The sequence below is a fragment of the Anas acuta genome, chromosome 2, assembly GCF_963932015.1.
Source record: "Anas acuta chromosome 2, bAnaAcu1.1, whole genome shotgun sequence".
Taxonomy (NCBI): Eukaryota; Metazoa; Chordata; class Aves; order Anseriformes; family Anatidae; genus Anas; species Anas acuta.
The window spans coordinates 67,550,124-67,566,015 of record NC_088980.1 but is presented as its reverse complement, the minus strand read 5'-3'; the positions used below and the strand labels follow the sequence as shown (position 1 = coordinate 67,566,015).

At 41.2% G+C, this 15,892-nt stretch overlaps 1 protein-coding gene across 1 annotated transcript; it reads left to right on the top strand.

The window, feature by feature from the left end:
- The first annotated feature begins 1,434 nt into the window (after positions 1–1,434).
- Positions 1,435–14,944, top strand: SMIM13 (small integral membrane protein 13). The gene is made up of 2 exons (XM_068670730.1): positions 1,435–1,758; positions 11,261–14,944. The coding sequence occupies exons 1-2, from the start codon at positions 1,683–1,685 to the stop codon at positions 11,452–11,454; spliced, it is 270 nt and encodes an 89-aa protein (XP_068526831.1). The 5' UTR covers positions 1,435–1,682; the 3' UTR covers positions 11,455–14,944.
- Positions 14,945–15,892: the final 948 nt, after the last annotated feature.

Genomic DNA, 15,892 nt, shown 5'->3' with positions numbered 1-15,892 from the left:
AGATGCCTTAAATTCAAGCCTGAAGACCCATCACATTCAAATTTAACATTCTGAAGAAACACACACTTAAACAAATACAATTAAGGATTTCCAAACTGAACATATGTTGATTAAAAGACCATCTTCCTGTGCAGTGCAATATGAGAAATTTAGTTGCTTCCTGTTTTCATTTTTATTGTGTAATATACTGCTTTGGATGGTATCACTGTTATAGATATTTATCACTCAAAAATGACTTCATTCCAAAATAGTTTTCCAAGATAATTTTTTCTTCAGTTATGGTTGCTGATGTGTTTCAGGGATGTGAATTAATTAACTACTATTACTAAACTGGTTTGGAACTGTAGGATAATGTATATGAAATTTTTTAATAGACCCCAAATATGACAGCTACTTTACAGGAATGTGGCAATTCCATACCCAGAGAATGTACTCTCTGTGAAAACTAAAAAAAAATAGAGAAACACAGCACTGTAGCTAAGAGGGAACTTACTTATTTTTCAAAAGCGAATACAGTATCTGTTATTGCTTTGCTGTTTGTTTGCAATACAGAAGATACCTTGCATAAGTATGCATGTAACAACTGCTTAGGTTAGTATTAGAGTGACATTTAAAGATGTGGAGGCATTAACAAAGTGCAAAGTTATTGAGAAATATCAGAAAAGGTGTTTAAAGTGGAATTAAACTTGCAAGACATGATGAGTGGGTTAGGCAGAGTATTAAACAGGGCTTGGAATTATAGGAGAATAGTCTAAAATAAGAAGATGGAACTCTGGTCTGATTTGGTGAAGTGACAGCAAATTTCAGAATGTGAATGGAGGATTACAAGTGCAGGTAATTTTAGGTTACAGGTTTCCTGAAAGGAGGAGGCACATGACATACTCAACGAGCAGGAAAAGAAAGAACTTTAGCTTCACTTAGAAGGGGAGATTTTAAAATCAACCATGTAAGAAACACAAAGGATAAGTGGATTAGGCTTCGACATCTCCCTGCAATGGTGACACCTTCATGGGCAGTCACAGCTCTGCTCTTTTTCAGTAGTTTTAGGAACATCAGCCGGTGTCTCCCATGCTAGAAGGGAAAGTCACAACCTTTTATTTTCCAGTGCTAAAGGTGAAAGTGCTAAAGTCTGCACCAGTGGGGCTGTATCGGTGAGGAGCGCAGCCTTTATCTCAGGATTCCTGGCAGTTATCATTTCCTCGGATTTCCCTTGTGAGGGCAGGGCAGCTGCAGTGCTATCACCACAGGTCCCGTGGAATTTGCACCCCCGCTGTAACGCGCACATCAAACAGCGGGAAGCCAGCACAGCGATGACAAAGTGAAGAAAAACGACGGGCTCCCTCAGCGCGGGGGACGAACTGTCTCCTCAGAGCCGCCGAGGCGCCGGACCCTTCTCGGGCGGCCATTACAGGCGCTGGCGCAGCGACACCATCCCGCGGCGGGGACAGGCGGCGAAGCGCGGGGCACGCTGGGACTTGTAGTCCGCGCCGCGCAGAGGCCTGCGCGCTCCTGCGGGAGCCGAACTCGGACTCCCGGTGAGCCCCGCGCGCCCCTCAGGGCCCGCCCCGCCTCTGCTCCGCGGAGCGGCGGGGGGCGACGCCGCCGCCGCCAGCTCGCGTGGGGCCCCCCCCGGCTCCGCCAGCCCTCGGAGCTGCCCTCCGCGCGGGGGGCGAGCGGGCAGCATGTGGCAGAGCATCGGGCTGACCCTGCTGGTGATCGTGGCCACCCTGGCCTGCGTGCTGCTCTTCATGCTGTGCGGTGAGTGGCCGCGGGGCGCGGGGAGGAAAATCCCTCCCGGACCTGTGCTGAGTGGGGGGGCCGGGGCGTCGGGATAGGGGTTCAAAAAGCAGCCCCAGCATGCAGGGTAAGCGCCACCAAGCCCAGCTGCGGTGCAGACCTGTGAGATGTGAAGCCACCCGGCGTCTGCTGCTCGGGGGGGTTATTTTTCTGAAAACCAAGGGGGGTGACCTGAAGGCTCAGCTGGCATCTAATGCTTTTGAAAAGAGTTGTGCTCAAAACTGCATCGCGAAAAGATGTAGTAACGTCAAGGGGCTCGACAGTGAAACGGCAGGTGAAATCCAGCATTAACATCTGTGGAGTTACACCCCTGAGAACTGAGAGGTATGTGCATACGTAAATCATGTGGAGAAGCTTAAGGGGTTCAAACTGAACTGTTATTATCCTGAACAGAGGATTAAATCAAGGCACTCAAAGAAATTTTCCGAAATACATTTAATTCATTGTAGAAACTACATAGGCAAATCAAATGTTCAGACATTTAATATAAAATAGAAAATGCCATTATATTGCTACAAGGACCTATCACGTGCCTGTATCTCAGCGTATTTCCATTACCTTATTTATAGAGAAAAAGATCTCCCAGATTATTTTTTTTAAAAGCATAGAACGGTGAGAGCTGTGCAGTGATTTCTGCATGAAGAGATTCTAACTAGGTTAGAGCTGTCTAGCCTGGAAAACAGTTGAATGGTGGAAGGTGATAGTTATAAAACTGAGTAGAGTGAAAAAGGTGAACAGGGAATGGTTGTTCCATTTCCTTGTTACAGAGGAATTGGAGTATATAAAGGGAAATGATCAGGCTTAACAAAAAAAAAAAAAAAAAAAAGAGAAAGTACTCTTTTACACAAAGAAAGGGGAAAATGGTAAGCTCATGAAGAATATTAAGAATATTTTGGATTCTAAAACTTATCTTTCTTCTGTGAACTTTGAATGGTCCATCAATGTATTTAAGCCCTAGTACTAATGTTAAAAGGTAAGGGAACATCTGAAATACAGATTATTGGGGGTAGGTGAGGCACCTTGTAAGCTTTCCCTGCTCCTTTGCTCTTTTCTCCTGTATCCCTTCTTGTCCATTGTCACAGACTGAACAGTGACACAGGTGGATATCTGTTCTGAGATGGGTTTCTTGTCTTCAGTGGATATTCTTCAGTGGCCATCTTCTGTCTTTTGGAGACGCAATGTATTTACTAGGCTTTCCGTGCTGTCAGAGTACATGTGAGAGATAATGCTGAAGGCTAAGAATAACTTTACAACATACTGTTCAAAATCAGAAACATTTTCTCTAGGTGTTTCTGCTTTTGTCTCTGTATGACAAATGGTGTGAAGTGCTGAGGGATCTCTTTAACTTTGCCTGGTAACTTCTCTTTAGTACTTCCTTGTTTAAAAATAGCAAAAGTAGTTAATAACTTTATTTTTAAATGGCTTATAAGTACTTATCAGTTTGGACTTCTGTATTCCACACTCAGATTTAATGAACACTGTGCTTCATCTGTCCTCTGTATCTTGTTTTTAACAGTATCAGTTTATAAATTGATTGCTAAAATGTGCCTAGATTTTAAAGACAGAAATGGCTGCTAGGTAAAGTTTGGTATGATTTATATAGCATTGGTAATGGTATTTTCCCAGTTCTACACAGCATTTACTAATCAGTTAGTACGAGGATACTTCTAGTTCTTGTGCCAAGACTGGAAACTATTTCAGGAAAAGTGTATCAAGACCACTATTAGGAGAAATCAGTATAAACTACCTCCAATCAAATTATTTGTGTCTGTCGTAGGCAGCATCTTATCAACTTTTGTACTGAGGGGTCTCTATTTGTAAATAGAGAGCCTGTCAGTCTCCCAAGGAGATGAGTGCTGTATGTATGCCAGGATACAAGTAAATGCTAGCCAGTGAGGCACACAAGTTAATGGACAAACTTGAGACAAGGATGACCGGATATAAGCTTGAGTAAGCTTAAGCTGATAAGAATATTTTATAGCCATCTGATGAAAGGTATTTAACAGCCTCAGAAGACTGCCAGGGTCCAAAGACTGATGAGCTGTTACTTGTATTTTGAGTGGCTTGTAAAAGGACTCATGGTGTGAATGCTTGCAGAGAAAAATCTACTAAAATATCCAGGAGATGTCCCAGGATTGCCTGAATTTATGTTGCTCATCACAGATGTGATGGGCTAAGCGCTATGAAAGCCTCCTATAATGTTAAATTTCCTTCCAGTTATTTTTTTTTTCTGAAGTGAAAAGATAAAATTCAATGCACAAACTGTCAGAAGTTATTAGGACCAGTTCGTCAGCAATGTGAAAAGCAAATGATTATACCTGAATTTTGCATTTATGTCTATACAAGTACACTGAGTTAGTGACCTGAGTTCTTTTTCTGTTTAACGCTGCTGTGTGGGAGTATCGCCAGGGGGGTCGACAAGCCCCATGGTTGGTGATGTGATAACATGGGATTCCTGACGATGAAGCCATGAGGAATGTAAACAAGCTAGAAAGAACAAAGAAAAGTGATTCACGAGACCCTTGCTGTCTCAAACAGCCTGTTCTCCAACCGTTAAGACTTGGAAGTGGCTAAATGTTTGCTGTTACAGGGCAAAGTTGTTAACTAATGAGTAGCTAGTGGGAAAGTACCGCTTGCAGAGCTAATGGTATAACAAGGAAGCCTGTCCTCAATAAAAGTTACTGAAGTTACTGATCCCTAAAGAAACCCTGGTGTCTGTGTGGTCATTACGCCACACTTCTGGATGCTTGCAATTGCCATTTCCAATCCTAATCTGGAATTGTTAGGAAGCACTGAAGGCTTGCAGCTAGTGAAATCTATTTGTAAAACTGAGCACATCTGACATAAAAACCATTGAGAGACTACAAACATGTCTAGTTTTCAATTGCTCTTCTAAAAGTGGACCTAAGGTAACTTCCTTCCACTTTATAGCCATCTTTCCAGAGTTCCTTTCTCTGTTTTCTCTCGTGATCTCATTGCTTTTGTGCGTTCCTTGTTGCTGGTAGGAATTTATGCACAGTGAAGGAGATAGGTGTTATAAATGAGGTCTCAACTCAATCTGAGTTTTTTAATATTTATAAAACAAATATTTCTAAAAGGTATAAAATGCAAGTAAACAGTGCTGGGTGTGCGGGGAGTCTATGCTCCACCAACACACACACACAAACATCAAACATTCTAAATATACAGAACATTGCTTTACATACTAAACGCGAGTATGCCTATACATACGTACAATCAGGAAAGGTAACAAACAATCCTTTAGCTTCCATGACTTAATAAACTCGAGTACACCAAAACATATCAGAAAAGGTAACAAATCAGAAAAGGTAACAAACAATCCTTTAAGTTTCTCCATTTTCCATTCTTTTTATTGATTACTAACAAGTCTCCATTTTCCATTCCTTTTGAACAATATGTCTCGCTTTAAGTTGTCGAGCAACTCGGTCTTCGGGCCTTATGTATCCCGTTCCTCCCGGATCGAAGAAAAGCATATCCATCTCCTTTTCAAGGCCAATAGGCCTGGTTCAAAAGGCACCTCCAGGTCAACAGGGGGTGTAACAGCAAAAGCCTTCGATGGCTGTAGCAGCAGAGGGGCCCATGGTGTAGCAGGCGGATCAGTAAAGGAGCCCGCAGCTCCCTCACTGTCTGGCAAGCCACACGTTTCTGACTGTGGTCCCCCAGGGCTCTTTAAGACCTCAGAGGCTGCTCGCCGGGTGCCGAGCAATCCCACTGCAACCTTGTCGTTTTTAGTTGCAGAGTCCCACACCTTGACCCCACTTTGGTCCCATATTTTAGGCTCATAAACTGTCCAATCCTTAATAAGGAGAATAAGCTGTAAGGTTACCAGGACAGTCTTTGTTCCTAAGGACGTATGATTCTCCATAATGCGCAACTGCTTACCAGTGAGAGGCAGTTGTGTGCACAGGTCCGCTTCTCTCAGCTCGAGCTTCTCTCCAGCTCCGGTGTGCCCATTTCCAGCAACTTTCTGTACGAGCTTCTCTGAGCAGTTTGCTGAGTTTGGCTGAACCTTTCTTCATGAGGCAATCAATGTGTCTGTTCCCGTCCTGGTCTCTGTTCCGCTAGCCTGTTCCTCTTCACTCCTTTTTCCTGTTTCTTTATTGATCATAACTTCTTCACATCGTGTTGCCTTCCTTTTTTATCTTGCGGGCAGTTTCCCCTCTTATACCCTTCTCTCCACAGCAGTTCTTTTCAAAACAACTTTTCATTGGCCAAACAACTTTGAATGTAACAACAACAGCAAACACCCAGAAACTTCCATGCCTTAATGGCTGGAGAACAAGAAACCCCAGACTGCATGGAGTCTCCTGAATCACCCTTCTTTGTTCCCTCTAAAGTCTTATATATTCTTGATGGCCTCATTGTTAAGATTCTAATGTTATCTCAACCATGAGGCTTTCAAACCCCTATGGCCACACTCCCAAATCTCCCCCTTCTTTATTAATATCAACCATTTTCTCGACACGAATTACCACTCCATATGTAACATAGGTAAGCAATACATGAGTTCAACTTGGCTGGTGTTCTATTCTCTGTGTATTTGTTTTATTTTGTTTTATTTTCCCAATGTACTAATGCACATAGTCCGATGAAGGTGCAGAAGTGCCTTCAGGGGAACAGATAGGCTTGTTCTTCTCATTCAGCAGGCGAGGCTGATGAGATGGGGTTTGAGACATAAACTTATAACAAAAATCATGTAACTTTGATTGCTGAACCAAGTGTGTGTGGTTTGCTTCACAAGTCTGAATTCATTTGTAGATGGGAAAACATTTGAGCCTTAAATTCTGCCTGAATAACTCTTCTATAACGCTTTGTTTAAACAGTTTTGTAACTATCATAAATGACATAATCTTGTGACATACCTCAAAACATGAGGAAAGCCATGCCTGAGTAGGCTAGCAATAAAGAGAAAATACTTTTTCATTTGAAACTGAAATTTACAACTGTTAAAAATGGAAGACTGGAAAAGAGCAAGCTTCCTTGCATCAGTCAGCAAGTGATGTGGTGCGAAATAAGGAGCAGGCTTAGGGAGCGGCACAGACCCAAGCAGCGTGTCACTGACAGCAGACATCAGGAGACAGTAAAGGTGTTCTCTGGGGCAGTGTATTACATACCTCTTCAAAAGGCACAGCGTTAAAGTGATTTGCCTGTGGTAGAACCTTGTTCTCCCAAATCTCAGTTTAGCCTCTAGAGCTGTGTGCCTCCGCCCCCCCATCTGTAGCTGTTAAGATTTTCTCTGGTGGGCACTTCAGTGTTTGAATACAAGCAAGTAACTCTTGCACTGTTACCGCATCACCTTCCTTCCTTTCTTGGACCAATGTGTGTTTTGCATAAGAAAATTCAGCTTATTTTACACCAGCATTCCACATTATCCCTGTTTTGGCTTTTTATGCTTATCTTTGTGATTCAAATGGAAGAGGAAAATGTGTTCCAGTAAATAAAATCCTCCCCCTCTTTATGTTTACACGCTAACATAAGGTGAATGAAAGTTATGGACCCGAGACTTGTGCCCATGAGCAAGTGAGGATGAGTAATATAGCATCAGATTGCTTTTGCTTCTTTCCCCTTTACGAAGAACTAGGAGTCAGTATGGGAGGTAACAGAGAAGGTAGCTTTATTGAAACTTGGTCAAATTAAAGTTGTCATGACAGCTTTATTGCAAAGATGATACATGCTTTTGAGTCAGTAAATGAGCCTTGAGTCACGGTCCCGTCTTTGCAAACACATTGCCTCACGATTCGTAGGAGGGGTGACATACTGATGGCACGATGCCAAGCGTGGCTTAAATGTCTCTGGCTGGCACGTAGCCGTGGCGTTTTAAGTGGCTCCCAGCTTACAACTCTGTGGAGGTTGGAAGCTGCTACTTTGCCTAAATGCTGAATAATGGTTGCAGACTTTCCAGGCTCTCTGGATTTGGGTATCTGCTTTACAGGGAGCTGGAGCCCCTGCTGTGTGTTGCAGTGGTGTATGTACCCTTGCCCTAACTCACTTCTTGGAGAGCAGCTTCTTTCACCAGTTAGGGTAAAATATTACATGTTGGTGTGGCATGTCATCCCTGCTAGTTGGCTGAAGATGTATTGTGCCAGGGCTGTTTTACTGTCACAGATTCAACTAAGCTGAGAACGACTCAAAAAGGCAAATCAAATGGCTAAAGAAGACAAGACTGATTCCAAACAAGTATTTTGTGTGCGGAGGTGAACCAGTAAGACTTCTTTGAGTGGCCTGAACAGACTGGAAACTTCTTAGATGCAAACTGGTGGTGCCAGCTACCTGCCTGGCATCAGCTCTATAGCAGAATAGTGGCAAAGCTGAGATGCATAATAGGAGAGTGGCCTTTCTGTCCATTCTAGTTTAAGAAATAAAAAAAAATACACTAAATGCACTCTGTAGTTGACATTTAAAAAGTGTGGGGTTACAATTTTGCAGTGTTCTTAAGAGGCTGAAAAATTGATAAAAGATACTTTCAAATGAGATGGCGATGCAACTTGGTACTTTGAATCTGTCTCCAGGCTTTGTCTTTTTGTTTGTTTGTTTTGTTTTTGTTGTTGTTTAATGGTGTATTTACTCAATACCATTGCTGGAGAGAGTCTCTTTTGCCCTGAGCAACTTGCTTCAATTCTTTACTAGTCTGGTTATTTCTGAGAAGTTTTATTGGAGTGTTTGGTAACTGCGAGGCGACAGGGAGTCTCAGCTGAAGAGGCATCTTTAACTGGATTCAGATGATCGGGTGTGTTCGGGGGATGCTGTAAAAAAACAACTTTCCATCCAAGTTGGCACTGTGATGAGAACAAGTGTAAGAAAGGAATCTTTCTACCTTGATTACCTTATACCACGGTGTCTGTGGTATAGTTTGGCAGTCTGGGGAGTCTTTCATGTGGAGCCAGCAGGGGTGCATGTGGGGAGGGACGTGCCTGAGAAGACGACCAGGAGGCAGCAATGGATGGTGATGTGGCAGAGACAGGGTAAACCTGAACTTATTTTTACAGCTCTTGAGCCTGGTTGTCCCTCCCACTATCAGTGGGTAAGCCTCTTGTAATTCTGTTTTCAGTGTACTGCATCCTGGCTCACATCTGCCTGGTCCTGCTGGTCAGGTTGGTTGTAATGGCCTTCAGTGTTTGCTTTTGTCCAGGTTGTAATTCTGTGTAAGTGGCCAGTTTGCACTGATAAGGGAAGCATAAGAAGCTCTTTACCCAGCCAAAGTTAAATACCTCACTTACTGGCCTGTTTGTTTATATCAAATATACTCCGGTGCTTCTGTCAAGTGTCCTACAACTTTATTTGGGGGGAGGCCCTGAATATTTTGGCTTTTTCTTCCTTGGGGTGTTCTCTGGAAGTAGCGTATGTATCTGACATGAATTCACTTGAAGGTATTTTAGGGAGAACCTTTTGAAAAAGGCAAGTTGTGGCTGAGAGCTTCATGCACCCCCCCCATCTCCTTAAGTGAATGTGATAAAACACTTTGCATGCTTTTCATGCACTTCTCGGTTCAGTCTCACAAATTTCATCTCTCAGCAAACTGTGGAGTTGAAGACACTTATAACAGTTTGTAATATTCTGCTCAGGTCTCACTTTCACCTTTCCTGTATGCATTGGGAACACTTTTTCTTTCCCGTGCAGACTGGAAGTAAGTGTGCCTTTGGAGATTTGATTACTTTTTTTAATGAGTTTTAGAGCCGTGAGAAAAATGGATCGATTTATGGTCTTCAAAGTTGACAAAACATTGTAGATCCCAAAGACCTTAAATACCACTCAATGGGAACAATTTTCAAAAGTAGAGGTAATTTTTACCTCTAGATATGCAAAAACACAATAAACGAGCCATTTTCATTTTTTTTTTTCTAGATACAGGGCTTTTAAAGTATTTGTAAATAAATTGAATCTGATGTCACGCAAATAATTTAAAGTTTCAGATGTTAATGGAATAGGAAATACTTGGAGTAGGCCTTGGGAATTAAGTTGGATCTTAAAAGGTTGTCATGCCTTCCTCTAGCTGACCCTGGTAGCAGAGAAGTTCTGGAAATTAAGAGTCTACAGGGTGAGAAGAGTATTCTAGGACAGAGGGGAAGGGTGGGGTCTTGCTTTGTCCTAAGTAATGGCTTTCACCTTGTCCTGACTCCAGTGACAAAAGAGGGAGAAAAATAAAGGTGCTGTGGTTACACAAGTGCCACTTGTTAGCGTTTCACCTTGCTTTATATGCCCATTGCCCAGGCTCAGAAATCCATTTCTGCTGACAGCTCTGTTGCTGAGGGACAGCTTTCCCGAGATGTGCAAAATAGGGCTGCTAATATTTGCAGGTGTCAGCACTACAGGCTTGCATGGCAAAACCTTCAGATTGAGAAAAGGACTGTTAATTTATAGCTCTGACTGAGATAAATGGTTTTGATATTGCAGCTTGTATTATAGCATATGCCTTTGGATCACAGCTCCAATTTTATCCTGCTTATCTGTGAAATATGCAGCTAAGTGACACGTCTAAGCTATAGATAATGAAACTTGACTGGCCAGCTAAAGGGAATGGGATAACTAGTTCTCAGTTTGGTACAGCTCCAGCCTTTCTTTATCAAAGTGCTTAGATAAATGAGAATTTTATAAAGAAGGTTCTGGGTTAGGTTTAGATAAAAATACATCTGCTTTTGTAAGTGTTGTCCATCTGTTCTGGAAATGCTGACTTAAGAGCAAGGAGGTGGTGGATCTTAAATATTTTTAGAGATTCTAGAAATGTGACTCTCTCAGCTGTAAAATTCACTTGTGTGGTTTTGAGACCAAGAACATTTCTGCATTGGGGTGGAACTAAATGTTATACAAATTTACCTGATAATTTTACTTTAATGGGACTTTGGTGTGGTGAGAAAATACTGAATTGGAGGATGTTGCCTTTTAGTGACTTATGATAAGGAAGTTATGTATTTAATGTAAAACATGGCATTAATTTAAAAGTCTCCAAGTGTGCCTAATGTAATGCAGCTTTTAGAAGGTGGTTCCTCCTGAGTGTGGTGTGTTTGCTGAGGGAGCATAGGAACCCCACTGCTACCTTTTTACAGTGCCTATGTATTGAATTCTGTGGCCTTGCTTTAGGTGTAACCACAGAAGTTCCTTTTCATCTGCCAGCTAAGGTCCATGCCTTTGCACAGGTGTAATCGCCTGCTTATTGTTTGCTGTGGCACTGCAATTAAGAATATGTTCAGGTTCTTGCCTGGAGCTTAGAATATTTGCTTCTGGATGAGGGCAAACTTGATCAAGCTGCATAGTTGCCTGCAGGACTGTGAACAGGGGTGGGTGGGTGGGTGGGTGTGGAGGGGGAGGGAGGAATGCTGGGGTTAAGAGTAATCAAGGTGGCACTTGATTATTTTTTTTCTCCCTTTTCTGCTGTGCTTTGCCTGAGAGCTGCCTATCGATGTGTGTGAATTAACTAAGTGGTACCTTTTTTCTTTGTCTCCTGCAGGCTGGTATGTGGTCTGGCAGTTGTTTTTGTCTAAGTTCAAATTCCTGAGAGAATTGATAGGTGATACAGGGTCCCAGCAGGGGGACAACGAGCCTGCAGAGACAGAAGCCGAACAAGAGACTCCACCCTCACCACACAGAAGTAGACAGAAATCTGCTCGACAGCGAAGGGCACCCGCAGAAGAAACAACTTAAAATACTTCATTGAACTTCTGGCTAATGGTTAAGCACCTCTGCGCTGTGTTGTTCAATGGCTTGACCTTACTGAAAAACTGACCTAAGAGGTAATATTAATACTTGTGGACCTTTGCTTTGGAACTGTCAATACTTGCTACTTCAATAAAGGTTCAGGGAGGGCTTTGACAGCAAGTCATAGAGTACTGTAAGAAACGAGGGGTGGAGAGCATTTTTCTCCATCAGAAAAATGCTGAGCTGCTGTAGCTCCTGTCCCTGTGCACAGATGAAAAATAGGTCCTGGACCATAGGCTTAGCCTTTGCATTTGTCTGAACATAATAAATGTTTCAGAGTTGAAATGGTTTCTAAATTATTTTTTTTCTTTACAGCACTGCAACTACATGTACTGAAATTGAGTTTTATTTCTTTAGCTATATATGAATATATATTTTTTTCAACCTTGAGAATGCATGTGAACTTGAAAAACAGTTGGAAGAATATCCTGCTTTAGAAAGTATTCTAAAGTGAAACTTTGTTATTTTCTTATCTCTATGTAAGTATAAATGAATTATGAAAAAACAATATTAAATGAACATGGGAGGTTTTAATTGTTTCCTTAAAATAAGGCAGATACTGAATCTGGTCATAAGATTTGTTTTCTTGCTTTTGGCATAAGAATGGTTACAGGTAGAACAATCATGATAGATTTCTGTATGTTCTTCCTGAACCTCTTACTCCAAGTCCAATTTATGTTAGAGAGGGGAAGATGCCTAGGTTATGTACCTATGGTTTAGTAATCTGAAGTGTCATCTTTGGCTCTTGAATACTAAGTACTTTTCTAGCTCACCTTGAACACTCTTACATCAGGTATTTGGTACCAGACCTAACTTTTTCTCTGGAACCAGTGAAGGCATTCTGACCAGTTTGTTAGACGTCACTCTAACACTTTGATAGTGTTACAGCAATTAATTTAATGAATTCGGTACCTCATGTTTGGTGGGAAACTTGCTGATCTTTACCAGTAATGAGCTCCTGGTTTTTGAGAATGAGTTATGCAGCTATTCTGACACTGCAGTTCTGAATTAAGAGCTCCAGTTCTGTTTATCTAGCCAATCTGAAGATTGATGCGTGAGATCTTTGGGAAAAAGAGGACCATGCATGTTCCACCTCCGTGTGCATGGCGGGGGGAGCAATCAAAAGTCTATTTCATGAACAGCCTCAGTTTTCTCTCAGAACCTAGATATGCGGTATTGTTTGGATCACTGTTCATTGTATTAAAACAAACAAAAACAATAACAACAAAAACTGTTAAACAGGACTACAAAATTGATCTTGTACTTGCAGCTGTTAATGAAGTTTAAACCTGTAACTTCCAAAATTGTGGTTTTGGTTCACTTATGCAGCTAAAAGCAGCAACATTTAGGTTTCTCATTAAGTAGACCTACTTCTGGGAAAAGAGCACTTCTTTTGTGCCTTTGTTTTAATTTGTCATCTGTGAATACTGTTTAAAAGTTACTGAGAGTATTCACCTTATAAATGACTTGGATGCTTGAGCATTAAGATATGTAAGATCAGCCTGGACCTTCCTTTGGAACCTGAAAGTCATTGTTTTAGTTACTAGCATGTACGTATAAGCATGCTTTGTATCACAGGGCTGCACTTCAAAGCATGACTAGACAGTACGCATATCGTTGAAACACATGCAGAAATATAGTAAGTCTCCTTCCTCTATCCTGACTGCTGAGCAGGAATTCCTAATAATATTTTCTTCGCTAGTAAAATTTCCGTTTACTCAAACTGAGCAAAAGCAATCAGGTTCTTTTCCTTGCTGCTTTCAGTTGATTTTATTGCACAACTTAATGTCACAATATTCTTGTGTCTGTATGTCTTTTTCACATGATGAGACTTTCAGCTCAGCAGTACTAGCCAAATCCTGGAGCATTTTTCTGAAGAAAAATGTTTAGCATCTCTGTCTTGGAGCTTTGCTAATATGGGCTTACAAATAAAGATTTTTTTTTTGGTCCTAATGTAGAATATTGACACTCCACTGCACTTTACTTTTGCCTAGACCTAAATCCACTGAAGATGGCAAAATGCTTACGCTTGTAATATCTCCATCTGAGATAAGGAACAGTTAACTCAGTCTCTGCTTCTGGTAGCTGTGAAGAAATGCAAAGTTATAATGATATTTGTAGCTATCCAGAGTAGTTCTAAAGGTGCAAGAATCAAGACTCCGGAGCAAGTTAATGAAGGAAGACCCATGCAGGCTTGAATGCTGACACTGATTAAATGTGCAATTAGATGGTAGTTTAAAGCTAATAGGCGTAGAATCTCTGGGTAGTTCATCTGCTCTAGCCAAACAGTTCCCTTATTTGCATATTGTAAGTGTACAGTTCTCTCCCCCAAATTATTTTCAGTCTCTTTTAAACAGCTGATGCTATTTTTTTAAAGTTGCTGTGACATAGCTGCCAATAACACTATTTGCTTAATGTATAACATTTGTGATCTTACTAGTAGCAGGTCAGAGGCTTATATTACGAGGTTAGGAAGAATTTTATAATATTGGTATCTTCAGTCAGTATACAGTTTTTCCTGAGAGTCTGTAGTAAAATCTCTGTGCAGGGCACTTCATGTAAACCTGTAAAAATGAAGCTGTGTGTGTGCAAGCATACTCATGCTAAGACCTGGGTTGTGATTGCTGGCAGTCCAATATACTCATGTCTTTGAATATTTTTACCAGTGTACTTCTGAACTGTTACTGGTGGATAAGCACTTAACTTTGAAATGACCTATTCAAGTCTGAAACCTTATGAAGACAACATGTTATGTGGTTGGTCTTGTTTTGTTAAGTAGGATCTATTTTCGAAACTGTTCATTGCCTTATTGTTGCAGCCATTCTATTGAATGTACTTTGGGTTGGTTATTTTAAATGTATTCATATCACTTCTGTTGCAGGGGCTGTGTAACTTTTGAATAAGCAGTGATTACTTGCATTGTATAATTAGTTAAATGAAAACAGTTGCTGCCAGGAAAGCTGGAACAAATATAGTACAGAGCAGTGAAAAAATATAGAAAACCTATTGTTAAAATACCAGAGTATAGACAATTGTTGTTGAATTGCATAATTCAGACCTGTTAAGGAGCCACTAAGGTTGTTATTGTGGTGGTCTATCTAATGTTTGCCCGTAAGGTTAATTCTATGCAGTTCATCCACTGAGCACTGCTGCTGTAGCTGTTTGCAGTAAATGCCATATACCGTGCTGCAACTCGTGAGCAACTTGCTGCTTAACATCAGGTTTTACACTGAACTAGACCTGTGTATGTAATTCTGTCTTGTATGGAAATGACCAGCATAAAAAAAAAAAGTGTTTAATGCGGTCATTTGCTTATTCAGTGTTAAGATACTGTACCTAAAGCTTCTGTGGTTGTCTGTTTTCATCTGTTTAGCTGTTGTTTTAGCTGACTGCACACGTAAAAAATAAAATAACCAGACTTGTTACAAATACTTGATCTGAGTGTGTTTCTGTCTCTCTTTGGAATGGGATTTTTTTTTTTCTGTAGAATAAGACTTCATATGAGTGTACAAAAGAGGACTTCTCAAAAGTCAGATTCTAGCTGGCGTAGTACCTACAGATGATTTCATCCTAAAAGCCAGGTTAGTACGTTTCTTTTAGGTCAATTGTTATTACAGATGATTTTTCTGCATTGCTCTTGAAAGCTATCATTTGGTTTTAGCAATTAAATAAAACAACTCTTTCCTTTGTTCTTGGTACTTTTAAGATTGGTTACTGATTTAAAGTAGGAAGTTCTAATAGTTTGGAATTGAGGATGTTGTACAGGAGAAGAAAATGTGTGTGCTTTCTCCCTGATTGCTTCTGTTAAGTAAAATGCATGTGTTGAGTCCTGAATGAGATGGTCTGCTGTTGTCCTACTGTTCTCATTTGCAGAAAGGGGCTACTAACGAAGGGGCTACTAAAATGCTATGGCATTAGGTAACTTGAGCACTTGAGGGTTTTTTGACTTCAAAAAGTCTGAGTTGTAGATAGAGGTGTGTTTGGGAAGGGGGGTTAGACATAGGTGGGAGTGATGTGTGATTGGTTACAAGTATCAGATGCTCATAAAGCACCTGCTTGCTGTTCTGCTTGGTGCTGACCACAAGGAAACACATCACCGTCTGCTCCAGGAAGATGACTAAAGCTGCTGCTGTGTAACTCTGCTCTGCCACAAGCTCCCTAGCAGGCCATCATAGCCGGCAGTGCTCCTTCCACACAGGTACTTGTGTGCAGTCCTTGAGGTTCTTGTGGCCTTTATCCAACATAAGGAGATCAGGTAGCCTTTGTAAAACAAGCTGGGTTTCATCTTGCCTTGCTTATACCTATGTGAAGACTTACCTAGGATTAGACTGGGAGTTGGTCGTGTAAGGATGCTGGGTTTCATATCCAAACTTAAAGACATGTA

Excerpts from the sequence above, each read along its gene's own strand:
- SMIM13 (XM_068670730.1), top strand. The coding sequence starts at position 1,683 with ATGTGGCAGAGCATCGGGCTGACCCTGCTGGTGATCGTGGCCACCCTG. Across the intron at positions 1,759-11,260 it reads GCTGCTCTTCATGCTGTGCG|GCTGGTATGTGGTCTGGCAG; the intron begins GTGAGTGGCCGC and ends TGTCTCCTGCAG.